This window comes from Protopterus annectens, chromosome 10.part0, assembly GCF_019279795.1.
Source record: "Protopterus annectens isolate FY-2018-M chromosome 10.part0, PAN1.0, whole genome shotgun sequence".
Classification (NCBI taxonomy): Eukaryota; Metazoa; Chordata; order Ceratodontiformes; family Protopteridae; genus Protopterus; species Protopterus annectens.
The window spans coordinates 391,296,568-391,315,534 of NC_056744.1; the positions used below are offsets into that span (position 1 = coordinate 391,296,568).

Consider the following 18,967-nt stretch of genomic DNA (forward strand, 5'->3'; position numbering starts at 1 on the left):
CTGTTCTCTGCATAAGATAGAAAAAGTTGATCAGACTTCCTAAAAATTTTTGTCTTATCTAGATAATATCTCAGCTGACGGTGAACATCGAGATAATGTAACTTTTGTTCAGCTCTTATCAGAATAATTTGGGAAAAATACTGGAAGATCAATGGACTGATTCAGGTTAGTCTGAGATGCCACCTTTGGTAAGAAAGACGGATTAGTTCTTAGGGATACCCTATCTTTGTGAAATATTAGATAGGGAGGACGAACACAGAGAGCATGAAGCTCAGATACTCTCCTAGCAGATGTAATGGCAACTAGAAAAAGTGTCTTCCAAGAAAGCAATTTCAAGGAACAGGCAGCTGCAGGTTCGAACGGGGGAAGAATCAAGGATGTTAAAACTAAATTTAGATCCCACTGTGGTGGGGGGTCTCTAATTGGAGGTTTCAATAAAAAGATACCTCGAAGGAATGCCTTGCAAAGTTTATGTGACATAATGTTGTGGTCCAAAAAGCCTATGTGAAAATTTGAAATGGCTGCCAGTTGAACTTTCACTGTGGAAGAAGAGGATCCTGAATTAAAAATGTGGGCTAGGAAGTCCAATACCGAATGAATTGGAGCAGTATAGGGGTCTATGTTCCTAGCTTTTGCCCAGAAAGAGAAACGTCGCCATTTACTAGTGTAGCTCTTTCTGGTAGAAGATTTTAGGGAAGCTACTATGATATCCCATACAGGATTAGAAATCATAGGAAGCCTGGCTAAGGATGGAAGTGGAGCAACCAAGCAGTGAGGTTGAGAGAGGGTATGGATTGGTGCAGTTGACCCGACTGGTGGGTCAGAAGATCTGGAACCAGGTCCAGATGCCATGGCTGTACCAAGAGGTAATGATGTAGGAACGGAAACCATATCTGTCGAGGCCAATAAGGGGCAATGAGAATCAACTTGGCTCTCAAGGCTGCTGCTTTCTGAATTAGCTGAGGTATCAGCGGAAAAGGAGGAAAGGCGTAAAGAAGTCCCCGGGGCCAATCTTGGGTTAGAGCGTCTCTGGGGGGATGGCCTGGAAGGGGGAAGAGAGAGAAGAAGTCTAGGCATTTGCTGTTTTGAGGTGTAGCGAAAAGGTCACAGCAAGGAAGTCCCCACTTCTGAAAAATCTCTTCAGTCACTGACTGAGAGACCACTCGTGAGGCATGAGAATAGCTCTGCTCAATCTGTCCGCTATGATGTTGGATTTCCCGGGGATGTGCATTGCTATCAGAAACCGATGAGAGGAGATCGCCCATTGCCAAAGTCTGAGAGCCTCTCGACATAGTGGATAGGACTTGGTTCCGCCCTGTTTGTTTATGTACCACACTACGGACATATTGTCCGTTTGAACTGCAATTGTTCCCTGAGGAAGAGAGTCGTTGAGGGCTTGCAACGTTAAAAGCACTGCTCTCATCTCCAGAACATTTATGTGCAGATGGTACTCGAAAGGTTGCCAAGTGCCATGGACCATTCTGCCCTGATAATGCCCCCCCCCCACCCGATCAGGGAGGCGTCCGATGTAACCGTGGCAACTGGGGCAAGAGGAACAAATGGTCTGCCTTGATGGATTTGAGGACGATATCCACCAAGTCAGATGCCTTTTGCAAGTTGGAGTTACTATGATTTGGTGACGCATGGGAAGTTGTTGAAAGGACCATTGGGTGAATAGCATCCATTGTAGAAGCCGCATGTAAAAGCGGGCGAGAGGAAGAAGTGTTATGGCGGCCGCCATAAGACCCAGTACTTTCAGAACAAATCTGGCCTGAATTTTGTTGTTGAATAGAATCACTTGGACGTGTCTTTGAATGTCCAAGATCCTTTGGTCTGTCAACCTTGCAGAAAGTTGTACGGTGTCCAATTTTGCGCCTATAAAAGTAATATATTGACAAGGCGACAAGGCAGATTTTTCGAAATTTATAGAAATTCCTAGCCCTCTGCAAGTATGAATGGTGTAATTTCTGGCTTGGAGAAGCTGATGCCTGGTGGTGGCAGTGAGGAGCCAGTCGTCTAGATATGGAAACACCTGGAATCCTTGACGTCTCAGGTGAGCCGTAACCACTGCCATGCATTTGGTGAACACTCTGGGGGCTGTAGTGAGTCCAAAGGGCAGGGCTCTGAATTGGAAGTGACTGGTCCCCAGCCGGAAGCGGAGAAATCTTCTAGAGCGTCTGTGAATTTTTATGTGGTACTACGCATCCTGAAGATCTATTGAGCACATCCAATTGTCCTTGCCCAGAAAGGGCAGAATGGACTGGAGCGTGACCATCCGGAATCTTGATTTCTTTACAAACTTGTTGAGTTTGCTCAGATCTAATATTGGTCTCCAGTCCCCTGTCTTTTTTGGAACTAAAAAGAACCTTGAGTAGATTCTGGATCCTATTTGGTCTGCCGGGACTGGCTGGATGGCTCTTTTTACTAGCAGTTTTGATATTTCTAGTACTACTAGTTCCCTTAGACCGGGTGGAATGTCTGGAAGGGTTCCCTTTTGTTGAATTGGGGTTTGAATAAAGGGAATTTTGTAACCCTCGGATATGCTTGACTGTACCAATTTGTCTTGAGAAAGGGAAAGCCAGGCTATTGGGTACAGCGATAATTTTCCCCCGACTGCTTCCGAAGGCGGACAATTGGGCAACATCTCAGGGATGCTGGAAGGGTTTGTCAGAAAGAGGCTCTCTGCTACCCTGATTCTGCGGACCCCCTCTGCCCCTAGGGCGGCGTCTATTGTTGTTACCCCCTCTGCCTCTGGGGGTAAACTGACTTCGTGCATCAGGCGTGACTCCTTGAGATTTGCGGAACCACATTTTTCCTCCCTTCTGTCCTTTGGGGTAAGGTCTAGAAGGGGCGGAGAAACGGACTCCTACGGCAGAAAGAGTTTTGCCATCTTGTTCGCATCTAGTCAAAGTGTCTTTCACTTGAGGACCAAACAAGGTCGAGCCATCAAAAGGGGAGTTTGTGAAAGACGCCTTGAAGGGGTCTGCAAAATTACAAAGCCGCATCCAGGACTGACGCCTTAAAGCCCGTGCCTGCGGCTCTACTCGCTCCATCGGCTGCATAAGAAATGAGCCGCATGGAGGAGTTAGCAATGGAGTTAAGGATTCCTAGCTGTGAGGTAATCTTATCTTGAGACCCAGCAGCTGACGGATCCTGTAAAACTTCTCCCAACTCTTTAAGAACATCTCTTTGAAGGCGGGTGAAGTGGCATAGGTAGTTCAGCGATCTCATGGCAAAAGTCGCTGAAGAAAAAATCCGCTTACCGTACCTGTCCATAGTCCTAGAATCCTTATTAGGAGGATGAACAGGTACTGAAGGATCAGCTAATTCCTTCTTGGTGGCAGCAGCCACCACCATGGCATCAACTGGGACACCTTTTGTTAAGTATTGCCTATCTTGTGGGGCTGTAATAAGTTTTGAAGGTCTCCTGGGGGTAGGTTCCACGAATCGAGCCATCCATGCCTTCCGAGCCACTACTTCCATGAGAGGGTCGAAGGCGGAGACACCCAGGAGGTGGAGGGTCGAGATCCAGCCTCCAGGTATACTGACTCATCCTCGGAGGGATTAAGGGAGGGCCAGTTCCCCCTCTGTTTAAGGATTTCAAGGATGTCTGAAAATGAGACATCCTCAGAGGAGGACCTTGGGGACCCTCCGACTCATCCAAGTCAGTATCTGATGTAGTAGACTCAGGGGAGTCTAAATGTTTCCTCTTACATGTCCTCTTCCGGGGGGGGGGGGGGGTTCTCCTGACGGATCAGGAGAAGCCTCGGAAGAGGAAGATATTCCCAATGGGGAAACCTGAGGCGTTGGATCTCTGGGTCCGGGAGCAAGAGAGTGAGAAGAGACGTCAGCAGGCACTGTAGTGGGAGGAGCCGATGGAACTGTCCGTTGACTAAGCCCAGGGGCTAGTACACTCCTCATCACCTTGAAGGCTCCCCCATCAGAGAGACCAGAAGTCTCCCGCTCCAAAGAGATAGGAATCCCAGGCCTCACCGAGAGGGAAGGCTCCGAGGCAGATGTCGGGGCCGAGCTCACCAACGCCGAAGCTCCGAGAGGGAGAACGGGGTCGGACAAGGGTCCGATGCCACTCGCCCCCTCAGAGCCGACGAGAGAGAGCAGACGCCCGGATCCCTCCAATGAAGGTCTCAAGGAGGAAATCGGAGCCGAGGACGACGGAGCCGAAAGGGGTTGTATCGGCTCCGAAGCCACAACGGTACCTGTTCCGAGGAGCTCCGGCTCCGAGCTCTGTAAGAGAGTCGAAGGAGGAATGTTCAGTGGATGAGATATAGCTACCGTCTGTTGAGATGGGCTATGGAGAATTTGGGCCAATGCCTGAGACTTTAATAGTCGACTCACCACTCTCTCAAGGTCGTGATCAGATAGCCTGGATGACCAAGAAGATCGGCTCCGATGGCTCCGCTCCGAGAGCAAAGGTGATCTCGGAGCCGAATGAATTGATTCCACAGAAGGGGATCGAGATCTCTTTTTTGAGATCAATGGAGCCATCAGAGCCAAAGAGACGTCGGCTCCAACCGGAGCCGACACTGAGTGTCTAGACTTAACAGTATCGGCGCCGGATGGAGCCGATACTGACACTGGTATGGAAGGATCGGCTCCGGCCAGAGCCGATCTCGAACCAGGAGAGGACGAACCTGAAGCCGACTGCTTGGAAGCCTGAGCCGAAGGCTTAGCAGGTTTCGAGGGCTTCCCCGGCGCAGACTTAGTCGGGGAGCTCTCGGGTTTTAATAAGCCCCTTAAAATGAGCTTATTTTTTCTTTCCTGCAGGACTCTTGGGCTGAAAGCATGACAGATAGCACAAGAGTCCTGCAGGTGAGAAGGTCCCAGGCAATAAATACAAGAAGTGTGACCGTCTGTCAGAGACATCTTCTGACAGCACGAGTCACACTTCTTGAAACCTGAGACCTTAGTGTCCTTCGACATAACTGTGTCGATGAAACACTTAAACACACTGACACACAAACACACTCAGTCCAAAATTAAATTAAATTAAATTAATTAATTTTACACTAACAGGGACACAGACAGTCACACACAAAAAGTTCCCTGACAGGAAAAAATTTAGGGAGGGGAAGGCCTAAGGCCTAACAAGGGGGAAGGGAAAAATCCACTTAAAGGAGGGAACACCGACAGGAATAGGGTTAACGTGAATCGACAACTAACAAAAAATAATACCTAGGTGAAAAAAATTAGAAATGGGGGTAGACAAGAGTCTATATAAGTTCACTTACCTGGAGCTGGTAAAAAGGCACCTCGTTAGCGGCAAACGAGATCTGAGTAATCTCCGCCTTGCATCATGGGATATAGGGTTGCCTCGAGCTGGTAAAATTAGCTCTCGAGCTTAGCAAGTGCTGAGTCGGAGCCGAGGATCGGCTCCGAACCCATCCAGCAAGAATGAAGGCGAGATTGACAACTTAACATCTGGTGTTAGCAGTTTGTATCAAATTGCTCGTGACTCACTTAAACCCGTCCTTTGTGAAGAATAAGCTAAAATGTTCATTCAGTATCTGTGTCATGATCACCTTTTGGCAACCAATCCTCTTTTTAAAATTAGACACAAAACATTAATGAGGTGTTAAGATGAATTTATTGAGCAGGCTCTGGAACACAAAGGAATTAACACGTTTCTGCTTCTCAGCTGAATATGGTTCCATTAGTAGCCCAGGCACAGCAGTAGCTCACCAGGAAAGACTGGGGAGCAAGTGGCAGATGTCATCTCAACAATCTCATGGAAGCGACCTGGTGGTGTCGTGCCACAAAAAAACCTTGGGGGAAAGTCTATAAATATCTATCTACCTACCTGGACACACACACAGCCACTGTGGCTGAAATGTACTCCATAAATTCAGGGACCTGGCGGCAACAGCCTAGCCCAAGACTGCTTTAACTGTGGCTGAGAAAAGAAGATGTAAGAAAGTGCATCTGCCTAGGTCAGAGTGGTAGACACTGCATTGTCCTTGTGGCAGCGACAAAAGGCTGCAGCAGCATTAAACTCTACCCAACCCTTACCATAGGCTATAGTACTCCCTAGCTCTCCCTCCTGGTACCCTGGAACAGCAGGAGAAGGGGATGAATGAAGAAATCACTCAGGGATGAAGCAGGCTGGAATAAGACTAAAGTCTGAAAGAGATAATCATACACTACTATACCTGTATCATCCTGAACTTGTGGAGTGCAATCTACTGACGTCTGTGCAGCAAGAGCAGGAAGAGGAACAACGGTCACTTCTGTATCAGGTTCTTTTCTCCAGTTAACTGCAAACAGATTAAAACCTTAAGAATAAATGTAATCACTTTTTTGAATTAATGTATCATGTCAATACAAAAATGCAATGCAAATGCATTAACCTGTGTCACTTATTTTTCAGTCTGCAGCCTACTATCTATTAAGTCCATATAATAATAAATCTCTGCCTTTAATGGTCTCTGCAGCAGAGCTGCACTGTACCTGCCCTACTTTAAAGCACCTTGGCACAATCACAACAAATCAGAAATGATCACAACTCTTGTAAACAGAAACAAATAAGAAATCCCAGAAAAGTAATGAGCAACATATAAACTTGGGGGCAGTGGGCTTGGCTCCATTCTAACCCTCAAGGAAGAAGGGGGGGTGGGTTTTCATTTCATAACTTAAAAAATAAAAAAACAGCTCTGAAACCACACAAGCCCATGGAAAAAAAATTGCCAGAAAATTAGAAGATATGTAACCAGATTTTTGCTTCGTCATTGAAACTGCTATAAAACACATGCCTCAAAACATTATTAGCTATGTAACCCCTACACACACACACACACACACACACACACACACACACACATATACACATCTACATCTGCATACTCACAAAATGTAGAATACCATGCATGCAATCAGAACAAAAGCAGACATGTAAACCATAATAGAAACAAACTAGAAACACACAAGTCATTGCCTGAGAAGGCAGTACACTAGCATTTCCTAGGAAGAAATTAGAAAGCTGTGGGTTATATCTCCACAGATGGTGTCTGGATTTATTCTTGGAGTACAGAAACTGTACAGCAGTTGTGCAGATATGATGGACTGCTGCATTCATTTGGTGCTGGTTTCCAAGAAGATAAATTAAAGTTCTGTACTTACAACATAATGCTCAATTTATGCTGTCTGTTTTTTGTCAGGTTCAAAATATGGGTTATTGGATCTGACCTCGGCAATTTTTTTCTAAACTGGATTCAGGGCTCGGACTCATCCCCTACCCATAATTTCCTATGTTGCTAAAAATACATTAGATTGAGTTTGCCTGCTCAGAACCACACAATATTCCAAGATCAATTAAAGAGGATATAAAATGGATCACAAGTGTGACAAAGCAACCAAGATGGTTGAATGACTGTCTCTGATGAGGTTCATATGTTAAAAAGGAACACCAGATGACAACCTGGAAGGGGATGGATGGGGGAATATTGAATCTGATAAAAACAAGACAACACAGATATAGTATTATACAAAGTAAACATTTGCATCCAATGTTGTCTTGTTTTTGTCTGATTCAATTGTTGGGACAGCTTCCCCAAGATACCAAAAAAACCTTGGTGGCATCAAGGAACAATATTCCTGATGTTGGTGGACCCAATGGATGTACAGAACCTGGACTGCACATCCAGCTTGTAGTGAGACACAAAGCTGTGAACAGATGTCCAGTTGCTGCCATGCAAATTTCAAAGGAACTCTGCGCAGAAAGCCGATAGAAGTAGATGCTGCTCTTGTAGAATTTTAAAAAAAATTAACTATACAGGCAAAACCATGTTTTCGTAAACAAACATTATGCAATCAGAAAGCCAGCTATACAGTGTGACTTGATACGCTGCTGCCAGCTTTCACTTTAGAAAAGGCAACAAAAAGCTGATAGGAATCTTAAGTAAAATCGGAGTTGTCTGTGAACATCCAATAAATGTATACTCCTCAATGGAAAATTCTGGAAAGAATAATGGCAACTCGATAGACTGGTAAGGTAAACTTTGGATGCCACCTTCAAAATAAAATAGGGGTTTGTTCTCAAAGACACCCTGTCCTTATGGAAGATGATATACGGAGGTTTACAAGACACAGGTTGCAATTCTGATATCCTCTTTGCAGCAGTAACAGCCATAATAAAATGATTTTCCAAGCAAGATATTTTAAGTCCACCATGGCTGCAGGCTCGAAATGAGCCAGAGTTAATGTCTGTATCATAACTGTAATATCCCATGGAGGAACAGGATCCTTTATTAGAGGCCGTAACAGTAACAAAGTCTCATTCAGAAAGGCTTTCGAGATTTTCAGGGAAGTGATGGATGTTCGATTATGCCCAATGTGAAAACTGGAATAAGATGCTAACTGAACAGATAGCTGAAAAAATAGTGCCTTTTTGGAACAGATCTGACAAGAAATCCAAAATAGATGGAAAAGATGCCGAAAAAGAATCTAACCCTTTAGAAGATGCCTACACAGAAAATCTCTTCCACCTGACAAGGCAAGCTTTGCTTGTACTTGTTTTTTCTGAAGTAGTTACCTTGTGGACCACAGCCATCGTGAGAACTGGAGGGACCATGCAGGTCAGCTTCAAGGATTTCAGGTCCAGGTAAGGCTGCCCAGATAGCAGACTAGAAAGATCTGGGTGAAATCTCAGCATCGTGGGAGGATATACTATTTGGAGGCCAGAGGAAGGTAAACCAGACCTTCTGGGACCAAAAGGGGGAAATGAGGATTACCTTGGCCTTGCACCTCCTGACTTTCTGAATACATTTTGTTATCAAGGATATGAGAGGAAAAGTGTACAGAAGACCCAGGGACCAACTGGACTAGAGCCATCCCTTGGTGAATGACCCTGTAGAGGTAACAGGGCAAAGAAACTGCTGCATTTGTTAAGGTATGAAGAAAAAAGACTGCAGCAATGTTGGCACCAGTGACATTTATGCTGCCACTGTCTGATCAAGGGACCACTTGTAAGGTAGAAGAATGGACCTGCTCAACTTACCCATGAGAACACTGGAAGTTTCCAGGATGTGCACTGCAATGAGAAAGCAACAGGAAGACATTGTCCACTACCAAACTCGCATGGTTTCCTGGCAAAGTGGATATGATCAGGTTCCTACTGGTTTACTGATAGACAACATGCATCTGTATGGAAAATCACAACCTTTTGAAGGTCGTCCTGAAAAATCTGCAATGAATGAGGACTGCTATCATCTCCAAGACAATGATGTGACCCCTTGGTCCATCTTCCGTTTGAAATGCCCTCACCCTCAACCCAGACTCTCAGTCTGAATCAAAGTGGGCTACACCCAGACAGTATATGGATAAAGAATGTGGATCTTGCAGGTAATGTTTGTGCTCACAGACCGATCATTTCTTAAAATCTTGGACCTTGTCTATCACAGTAAGAGAGAGAAAGACAGAGGAGAGAGAACCTCAGTGACAACCACAACTAGAAAAGCGGCTACAACTCCAACAATAACTAATACAATTATAACTACAGAAGCTATAGAAAAAAATTTTATAAGGAAAATTGAAGTAGCTGCACTATGGCAGACTGAAATAGATGTTGGTTGTACTACAAAAAGGGGAGGACAAGGGAGATATCTATGAAGGGAAAACCTTCCAGATAACAGACACCAAGAATGAAAAAATATCACTTATCTAGTGACACAGGATCAGAGCCCTTGTAGACCACATCCATTCAAAACCAGTAGTAAATGAGACCGGAGGTATTTTGTGGAACAGAGAAAGTACAGTTTTGTACCTACCATAAATGTAGATGTCCGAACTGGATAGCATCTGCAGTCATAACAAATGGGTTGTCCTGTCGTCAGGCAGCCCTTCGGTCGGCCGGATTCCAAAGTCTGGGTCCGGCTTCGGCTGATGTCGCACTTCACCCGACGTCATCTCTGCTGGTCTTCGGGTATAAAGGCATCAGCCGACGCCATTTTCCTCAGTGTTTCTTGCCCCAGATGCCAATTGCCCTCTTGGAAAGCTAAATTTTGGATAAATGCCAATGTTTCCAAAATAGTAGAAGGCAAACACAAAAAATAAACATGTATGTACATATATACAAACAAATACACCATAAGAGACCCCCCCCCCAGCTAGCTATTAGGAGGGTAAATACCCTAGGAGTACCGCAGAGGGGAAGGAGGGAGGGTAATCCTGACTGCAGATGCTATCCAGTTCGGACATCTACATTTATGGTAGGTACAAAACTGTACTATGTCCTTCATGGATGCATCTACAGTCATAACATATGGGTAGAATACCATAGCCAAACTAGGGGAGGAGGAATAATAATTATGGTGTAGTCAGGATCCCTTGCAGTACAGCAGTGGCAAACCCTGCTCGGGATCTAGAATATAGAGGTAAGTTGTAATGCTTGGCAAATGTATGCACGGAGGTCCAAGTAGCCGCCTCAATAATGTCCTTGGTTGCCACTCCTCTTAAGAAAGCTGTGGTAGTGGCTGTAGCCCTTGTAGAATGAGGTCTTATGTTCTGTGGAATTGGTTTTCCATGGTAGGAGTAACAGAATCTTATGCAATTTCCTATCCATTTGGAGATTGTCTGTTTGGAAATTGCTTTTCCTTCCCTTCCTGTTGCATAGGCTACAAAGAGCTGGTCAGTTTTTCTGTTACCTTTGGTTCTGTCCAGGTAGTAGCGTAACTGTCTGTGTACATCCAAGGTATGCATTATTCTTTCACCTCTGTTTTGTGGATTGGGAAAGAAGGTAGGTAGGTGGATTGCCTGGTTTAAGGACACTCTGGATACCACCTTAGGCATAAATGTAGGATTAGTTCTCATGGACACCCTATCTTGATGGAAGATTAGGAAGGGTTGCACTGCCATTAAGGCCTGTAGTTCCGAAACCCTCCTTGCTGAAGTAATAGTCAGTAGGAAAGCAGTTTTCCATGACAGGTGTTGTAGATCTGCTGTTGCTGCTGGTTCAAACGAGGGAGTGTCAACTTTTCTAGTACAAAATTCAAGTCCCATGCTGGTAATGGTGGTTTCCTAGGAGGTTTTACATTCTTGATCCCTCTGAGAAACTGCTTGAGTAGAGGATGTGAAAAGACGGGAGGATCAAAGCTGTATTCTGCTGAAATAGCTGATGCATGTATCTTGATGGAGGAATAGGACAGGCCTGTATGTAGAAGCTCTGCCAAGTACTCCAGAATGTTAGCAATATCTATGTTCGACACATCTTTTCCTCTTTCAGTACTCCAAATGACGAACCTTTTCCATTTTCCTGCATAGTTCCTTCTTGTTGAAGGTCTGCGGGCTTCAAGGATAATGTCTTTAACCCTTTGTGAAAGGTCTGGGTTAGTTACTGCTATGTGATGTTCCAGGCAGTCAGTTGCAAGGTTTTTAGGTTTGGATGTATGATGTTGTAGTTGTTCTGAGTTAACATCAGAGGCATCAGGGGTATTGACCACATTTTCTCCCGAGACATGCTCCTCAGCAATGGGTACCAGTGTTGTCTTGGCCAGTTCGGAGCTATCAGAATTATCCTTGGACGTTCCTCTCTGATTTTCAGTAGTACCTTGTGCATCAAGGGAAGAGGTGGGAATGCATATGCTGTCAGGCCTTTCCAGCTGAAGGATAGAAAGTCCACCTTCCATGCAAGTGGGTGGAATGTCCTTGTGCAGAATTTTTTGAGCTGGTGATTTTGTGGGGAAGCGAATCGATCTATTTGTGGCATTCCCCATTTCTTTGTGATGGCCTTGAAGATGTCCGGGTGTAGCATCCATTCGTGAGCATCCGAGGTGGTTCTGCTTAAAATGTCTGCTAGGGTGTTCTCTTTTCCCGGTACAAATATTGCCTGTAACTGGATGTTGTAGCTGAGAGCCAGATTCCAGAGGTCCAAAGTCATTCTGCATAGGGGGTAAGAATGAGTGCCCCCCTGTTTGTTGATGTACCACATGACTGTGGTGTTGTCCGTCCTTATCATCAAATGAACTTCTTTGAGGAAAGGTCTGAATTTTAGGATTGCCAGTTTTACTGCCAGCATTTCTTTTTGGTTTATGTGCAGGCCCAGCTGGTCCTGAGTCCACAGTCCTTGTACGCATTTGTCCAGCATGTGTGCCCCCCCATCCTAGGTCTGAGGCATCCGTTGTGATAGTCTGGGTTGCTCGGAAGTTGTGGAAGGGTAAGCCTGGGTTTGACTGGCATGCCCGAGCCCACCATAGGAACTCCTGTTTTAAGCATGGGATTAGTGGTATTTCTGTTTCTAAGCTGTGCCTGTGTTGAGACCATAAATTCTTTAGGTACCACTGTAACTTTCTCATATGTAGTCTGGCATGTGGGACCAAGATTATGCATGATGCCATGAAGGCCAAGGCCTGCAGAACTTTTCTTGCTGTTAGTTTGTTCTGCTTTGTTAATGCCAAGAAGTAAAGAGGGAGTTCTTTTTGTTTTTCTGCAGTTAGGAATGCCATCTGTTTTACTGTGTCCAATTCCGCACCCAAGAAAGTTCTTGTCTGGGATGGTATCAGTCTTGACTTTTGAAAATTGACTGTGTATCCCAGGGCTTGTAGCAAGTAAATGACCCTTTGTAAATCTGTTGTCAGCTTGCTTTTGTTGTCCGCTTGTAACAGGCAGTCGTCCAGGTATGGATAAATTTGGATTCCCTGTACTCTGCAGTGAGCGATTACTGATGCCAGGCATTTTGTGAATACTCTGGGCACAGTAGATAAGCCAAAGGGCAATGCTGAGAATTGATAATGCTCTGATCCTGCAAGAAATCTGAGGTATCTTCTGCAATTTGGTCGAATGGGGACGTGCAGGTATGCCTCCTTGAGATCTAGAGTTACCAGCCAACACTCCTTGCCCAGCATGGGAAGAAGTTGCTGTAGGGTCAGCATTTTGAATTTTGGGACAATGATGTATGTGTTTAAGGTGGACAGGTCGAGAATAGGTCTCCAGTTTTTTTCTTTTCTTGGTACTAGGAAGAGTCTGGAGTAGAATCCTTTGCCCTGTTCTGTTATTGGTACCCTTTCCACAGCTCTCATCTTTATTAATTCTGCTGTCTGGTGCAGGGCTTCTATTTTTTGATTTGGGGCAGGTTTGGCATTCCTCTTTTTACTGGTAAAGTGTGGAAGTGGAACCGGTAGCCTTGGTCTATGGTTTGCAAAATCCACTTGTCTTTTGTAATGTAGTGCCAATTTTTCGAGAATAAGGCTAACTTTCCGCCTAATGGTGCTGCTATTTGCTCCCTGGTAGGCGGAATCAGAGCCAAGTCACTGTGATTGTCCTGTTGCAGTGGCAGTGGTTGCGTCTGTGCCTCGGTTATTGCCTTGCCACTGTCGTCCTCTGTAGGCACCTCCTCTGGATTGATTTCTGCCCCTAGAGCGTCTGTTCCTGCCCCTTTGGGATCTTGTGGAGTCAGGAAAAGACCAATTTTTGGCAGGCCAGTTCCTGCTAAACCTTGGGGGCTGAACCTGTAGGAAATCTTTAACTGTTTGTACAGATTTTGCCTTCTCTTCCATTTTCTTCATTACCTGCTGGGCAGGTTCCCAAATAGACTGGCCTTATCCATAGGAGCATCCAATAGCTTAGCTTTAACATGATCCGGCAAGACCTGTTCTTTCAACCATGCATGCCTTCTTATCACTGTGCCAGTCATGGCTGATCTAAATGAAGCCTCCAGTGCATCATAGCCACATTTTAAAGAATGGTTACTAACCTGTTGGATGTTATTCACCATTTCTAATACATATTTCTTATCTAAAGATTCATCAGAGGACAGCTTTTTAATTAACTGATCAAGCATAAACTCTTGGTATTGGATCATGTGAAACTGACAGTTTAAAGCTCTAGCTGAGAGAGTAGCAGAGGTGTAGACTTTTTTCCCCCATCTCTCTATGGACCTGGATTCCCTTTCAGAGGGAATAGGATTTTTTGCTGTGGTCGAAGCTACTGCCTTAGGGCCCTGGGATATAGTTTCGGGGTCTGCAAGTGGGGCCTTGTATAGGTGGTGATGAGTGTCTGGCACCCTGTAAAATCTATCTGGTTTGGCAGGGGCTGGAGGTAAAGAATCAGGTGCAGTGCAGACATCATTAAATGCATCGTCCACAACAGATAGGACAGGAGGTATAGCTAAGGGCCTATGTTGTGGTAAGTGCAGAAAAGTCCTAAGCCTTTTTCTTGAATCTGAGAAATCTTGACCCTGCCATTGGAATTGTTCTCTCATGGCATGTAAGGTTTCCCCAAAGGAGAATTCCTCTGGTGGAGAGGCAGCTGGAATGGATTCTTCAGCATATGAATCTTCATAGTTGGAAAAAGGAGCCTCTGGCTGGTCTGTCTCTTTTCTGGGGGCTGAGAGGCCCTGTCTGGGTGAGATTGGGATCCCCTAATTAAGGATATTAAATCTTCTGCCAGAGTAAGCATTTGTGAACTAGAAGTGGGCCTGAGTGAGGGTGGTTTAACAGGCACTGATTTAGCTGATTTGGCTGCTTTAGCCCTGGCAAAGGCCTTAATAGACATGGCTGCAGGGGGCCTAGCAGCACCACGTGCTGGGGTAGAGATATCCAAGGGGATGGTGTCTGATAGATCAGTAGGAACCACAGTAGTAGGCAAAATTTCTGAGGCTGATTCAGATAAGGTAGCAGGAGCCTCAGTAGTAGTCATGGATTCGGCTGAAGATTGACCAGTTTTCTCGGTTTCGGACGAAACCGAGACACTCGCGGCTTGCTTAACCGTGGTTTCGGCCGAAACCGCGGACTGCGAGTGCCGGTCTTTTTCTTTGCGTTTAACAATTTGGGTAGTCGGAGGATCCGACGGCATAATGTACGCAAAATCTGAGCCGAAAAACTGTTCAGCAAACTCTGACCGACGCCTAAGCGTTCGTCGGTTGAAGGAAGCACAGGCCGAACAGGCTGCTACGTCGTGGTCTGGGCCTAAGCAAGGCAAACAGTAAGAGTGGAAATCTTTATGAGGTATTTGTTTCCCACAAGTTAAACAGTTATTGACTTTTTCTGACATCGGCTGAGGCAAGAAAGAGTCCCCAACGGGGTACTTAGCTTTTTAGAAGTCTTCGAAGTAGTATTCGGTAGTAGTAATCTCTGGATCTGACCGACCGGCACTTGCGAACAGCTTCTGCTTCGGGCGCCACGCAGCAAGAAAGACTGAGGAAAATGGCGTCGGCTGATGCCTTTATACCCGAAGACCAGCAGAGATGACGTCGGGTGAAGTGCGACATCAGCCGAAGCCGGACCCAGACTTTGGAATCCGGCCGACCGAAGGGCTGCCTGACGACAGGACAACCCATTTGTTATGACTGCAGATGCATCCATGAAGGACATTTATGGGTTAGGGAGGAATAAGAGCTGATCGACAGTTTTAAAAAAGCTGCAGAGGTCAGATCCAATCAGATCTGATAATCCAAAGATTGAATCAGACAAAAACAGACAACGGATGCAAGGTTACATCAGCCTGGGATGGTGGTAATTTGGAGGGAAGTTATGCAAAGACAGTCCCTTAGTGAAGAACACATACAATAATTTACTGAAATTTCAAGCAATTCAAAAATATATGCATTTTAATAAAAGTCTCCCTCTCCATCTTCCATCCATTTTTCCAGACACCTGCTTTATCCTTTAAAGGATCACAGACATGCTGAAGCCTATTCTGGGAGAGAGTGGGCATCAGGCATTGAAACCTGCTCTGTACAGGAGGATGACAGTCTCAAAAAAATATCACAATATAAGTGTAGCCATCATATAAAATCTGCAACCAGAAAAATATTAAAAACAAAATAAAATTACTGAAAAACTCTTTTCAAAATACTTATTTTCTACTACAAAAACTGAAACAGTTTTCCTTTTTCATATATATTGTGGTCATTCTGCAAAACATAATTTTATCTAATCTGATATAAACTTTGCCAGTTTAACTGTATAGTCTACTATAAGCTTCATCACTCAGTCTCTATCATAAACCATAATTATATGCATAATAACTAATTAATTCAGTACTAATTAGTGTTCACCACCTGGTTAAAGTTCACAATATACTTTAAAATGCAAAAATAAAAGAATGTACTAAAACAATATTCCAATCCTTACCATATTTCTAACTCTACATACTTTCCACAAAAAGTTGATTTTATCATCTTATCACCAAATACAATCTATTCACTGCATAGTACCACAATTTATACTTTAACCTACTTGATCCATTAGTATCCAACCTGCTTCCATATCACAACTTCCTTACCCTATTCTTAGCCAAGAGATATGCTTCCACAAGGTGCAACTTGCTTTGTGACAATGATCACCGCACCTTCCATCTTATCCTGAAATTCCTGTACCACCCTCAACAAAGGGCCAGATTTCAAAAGACTTGCTCTTAGTGTAAGTAACTTACTCCAGTGTAAGATGCTCAGATTACAGAGACTTGCTGTCAGTCTAAAGTAGCAGACCTTACACCAGAGACCAGATTTCACACGACTTGCTCTTTGTGTAATTCCCTTCCTCACTACTGGACTTTTCCACCAGAGTAAGTCACTTACACCAAGATCAAGTCTTTTGGAATCTGGTCCCCCAGTATAAGCCTGTGTTATAGATGAGCCTTATACCAGTGTAAGTAACTTCCACAGAGAGCATGTCTTTTTTGAATCAGTCCATATGTACGCCATAAGTAACTTACACTGACAGGAGTCTTCTGGCAATGGGTCCAATGTAAATGTTTCCATCTATTAATATAAAGCAGAAATTTCATCCAACTTTAATAGCCTACACTACCTCATGCGAGATTAATTTTTTTGGCATCCATGTCTCAAACATAAGTTGGTTACTATGGGAGACACAATCATAATCCTCTCTATTATTGCCCCTAGATGGATTATAGTCATAGTTATTACCATGTTTATTGCCCCTAAATTGATTATAATCATAGTTATTACCATGTTTATCATATGACATGATAATCAGGAAAAAAGAAAGAAAAAAAAAAAAGTACGTCAAGTAAAACATCAAGTAGGCAGCAGATATATCTCTGACGTTATAACTACAATTCAAAAATATATAATAATGCTTCTAGCTTTAGCTACATCTATCATCTCTCAAACTGCCTCCCTCGAAGATTTTGGACATGCAATAAAAGGTGTTTTTAGTGTAGAATTATTTTCAACATTTAACTTATTAAAGTCAACTTTTTTTTTAAAGAAACATTTTTATTAAATTATCACGACACAGGCAATCATACATTTATATAAATCAAAACATACCAAATTGACAATTTTAGCTGCAAACATTATACATCACAAACCATACTGACATATAATGTTTTCAACTACAATTATATCACTTATCTATCCAGTCCTTGCCAGTCAACAATTACATAGCTCATTTAAATCCTGCCTTCTTTTAAAACTCATTCCTCCACTGCATGTATTGTTTCCACAATTCCCATTTTTCCTATGTAATTTGCTCCTACCCTTTTCTAAAGATACCAATTCAAGTTGTTTTACCTCAGTTACTATATTCACTACTTCTAGTAAAGTTGGTTAAGACTTTGATTTCCATCTTCTGGTAATAGTTTTTTTGGCAGCCACCATAATTACATTCAACTTCAAGGCCTTATTATGTCTAGGCAATTCTGATTCTGTATCATAGCTCAAAAAAATAATTTCCTTTGTTACACAAATTTGCTCACCCAGTACCTCTAACAGAGCACTCTGCAGAGAATCTTTAAAGTCTATCACCTCATTAAACTCCCAGAAAATATGTTCCCAGTTACCTCTTTCTTCCCCATCAAACTTCCAACATTTGCTGTCTACTAGAGGAAAAATTCTTGGAGTATACCAATGCAAACACTTCCAAGCAAAAATCCTAAATCTTCTACACTTTGTTGCATATTTGGGAGATATACACATATCCTGCCACTGTTTCTTTGTGAATTGCTTATCCAATCTCTTCTCAATCCTTTCAAACCTCCTCCGATTGACTCTTATAGTTGCCATGCAATATTTTGGATGCTCTGCAAATTATTCCTTTTTTTAACAGCAGCTTCTGTTCTAGATTCTACTAGAAACTCTACCAGTGGAATGACCCAGCCAGAGCCCAGACCTAAATCCAGTAGAAAATCTGTGTGGTGACCTGAAGAGGGCTGTGCACAAGAGATGCCCCTGCAATCTGACAGATTTGGAGTGCTTTTGCAAGGAAGAGTGGGAAAATATTGCCAAGTCAAGATGTGCCGTGCTGATAGACTCCTACCCAAGAAGGCTGAATGCTGTAATTAAATCAAAAGGTGCTTATATTAGTTTAAGGGTGAACACACTTATGCAACCAGTTTATTGTATGTTTTATTTTTTATATTTTTTCCCCCCAAAAGATTTGTGTTTCAATTGAATTGTACAGGTTATAGGTCACATTAAAGGTGGGAAAAGTTTTTAAATGATTTATTATGGTCTCATTGTTTTTATATCTCATAAAACTGGCATTTTAACAGGGGTGTGTACACTTTTTATATCTACTGTATATATCTACATGGTCTTCCCCTTCTCTTCAAATTTTTAAAGATAGCCTGTGAAGTTTGGCACATCAAGTACATCACCCTTTACAAAGTCAGTACCAGTGCTGACTTGCTCATCCTAGGGAAGGGAGTTGGCATGTTCCAAGGCACAGCAGGTAGTGCTTCGCCTGCCACAAGTGGCAGTACACAATATACAAGACCTGGAATGTACTTTAATCTATCAAGCCGTACGTAGCATTGCAACAGGGACTAGCATATGCAAGGAAGCTCAAGTCATCAGGGTGATACTGCAGGCCCCACTTCACCAGAAAGGAGATTAGGAATGCAAAAAAGAACAATCACACAATACTAAGCTAAGGTCATGGTGATGCAGTGAGTTGTGGGCGTAACCTACATTTCTTGAACTGAAGGGGGGGGGGGGGACTCCCAGACTGCATCCAGTGGAAATTAAAGTACTGTTTGACAGGTCAAAAACAAA

At 43.7% G+C, this 18,967-nt stretch overlaps 1 protein-coding gene across 1 annotated transcript in view; it reads right to left on the reverse strand.

Moving 5' to 3' along the window:
- TRMT1L (tRNA methyltransferase 1 like) overlaps window positions 1–18,967 on the reverse strand; it is a 741,948-nt gene that overhangs the window by 156,089 nt on the left and 566,892 nt on the right. The window contains exon 14 of the mRNA XM_044085311.1: window positions 6,168–6,272. Coding sequence (XP_043941246.1) covers window positions 6,168–6,272 — 105 coding nt within the window. The remainder of the gene's footprint in view (window positions 1–6,167; window positions 6,273–18,967) is intronic.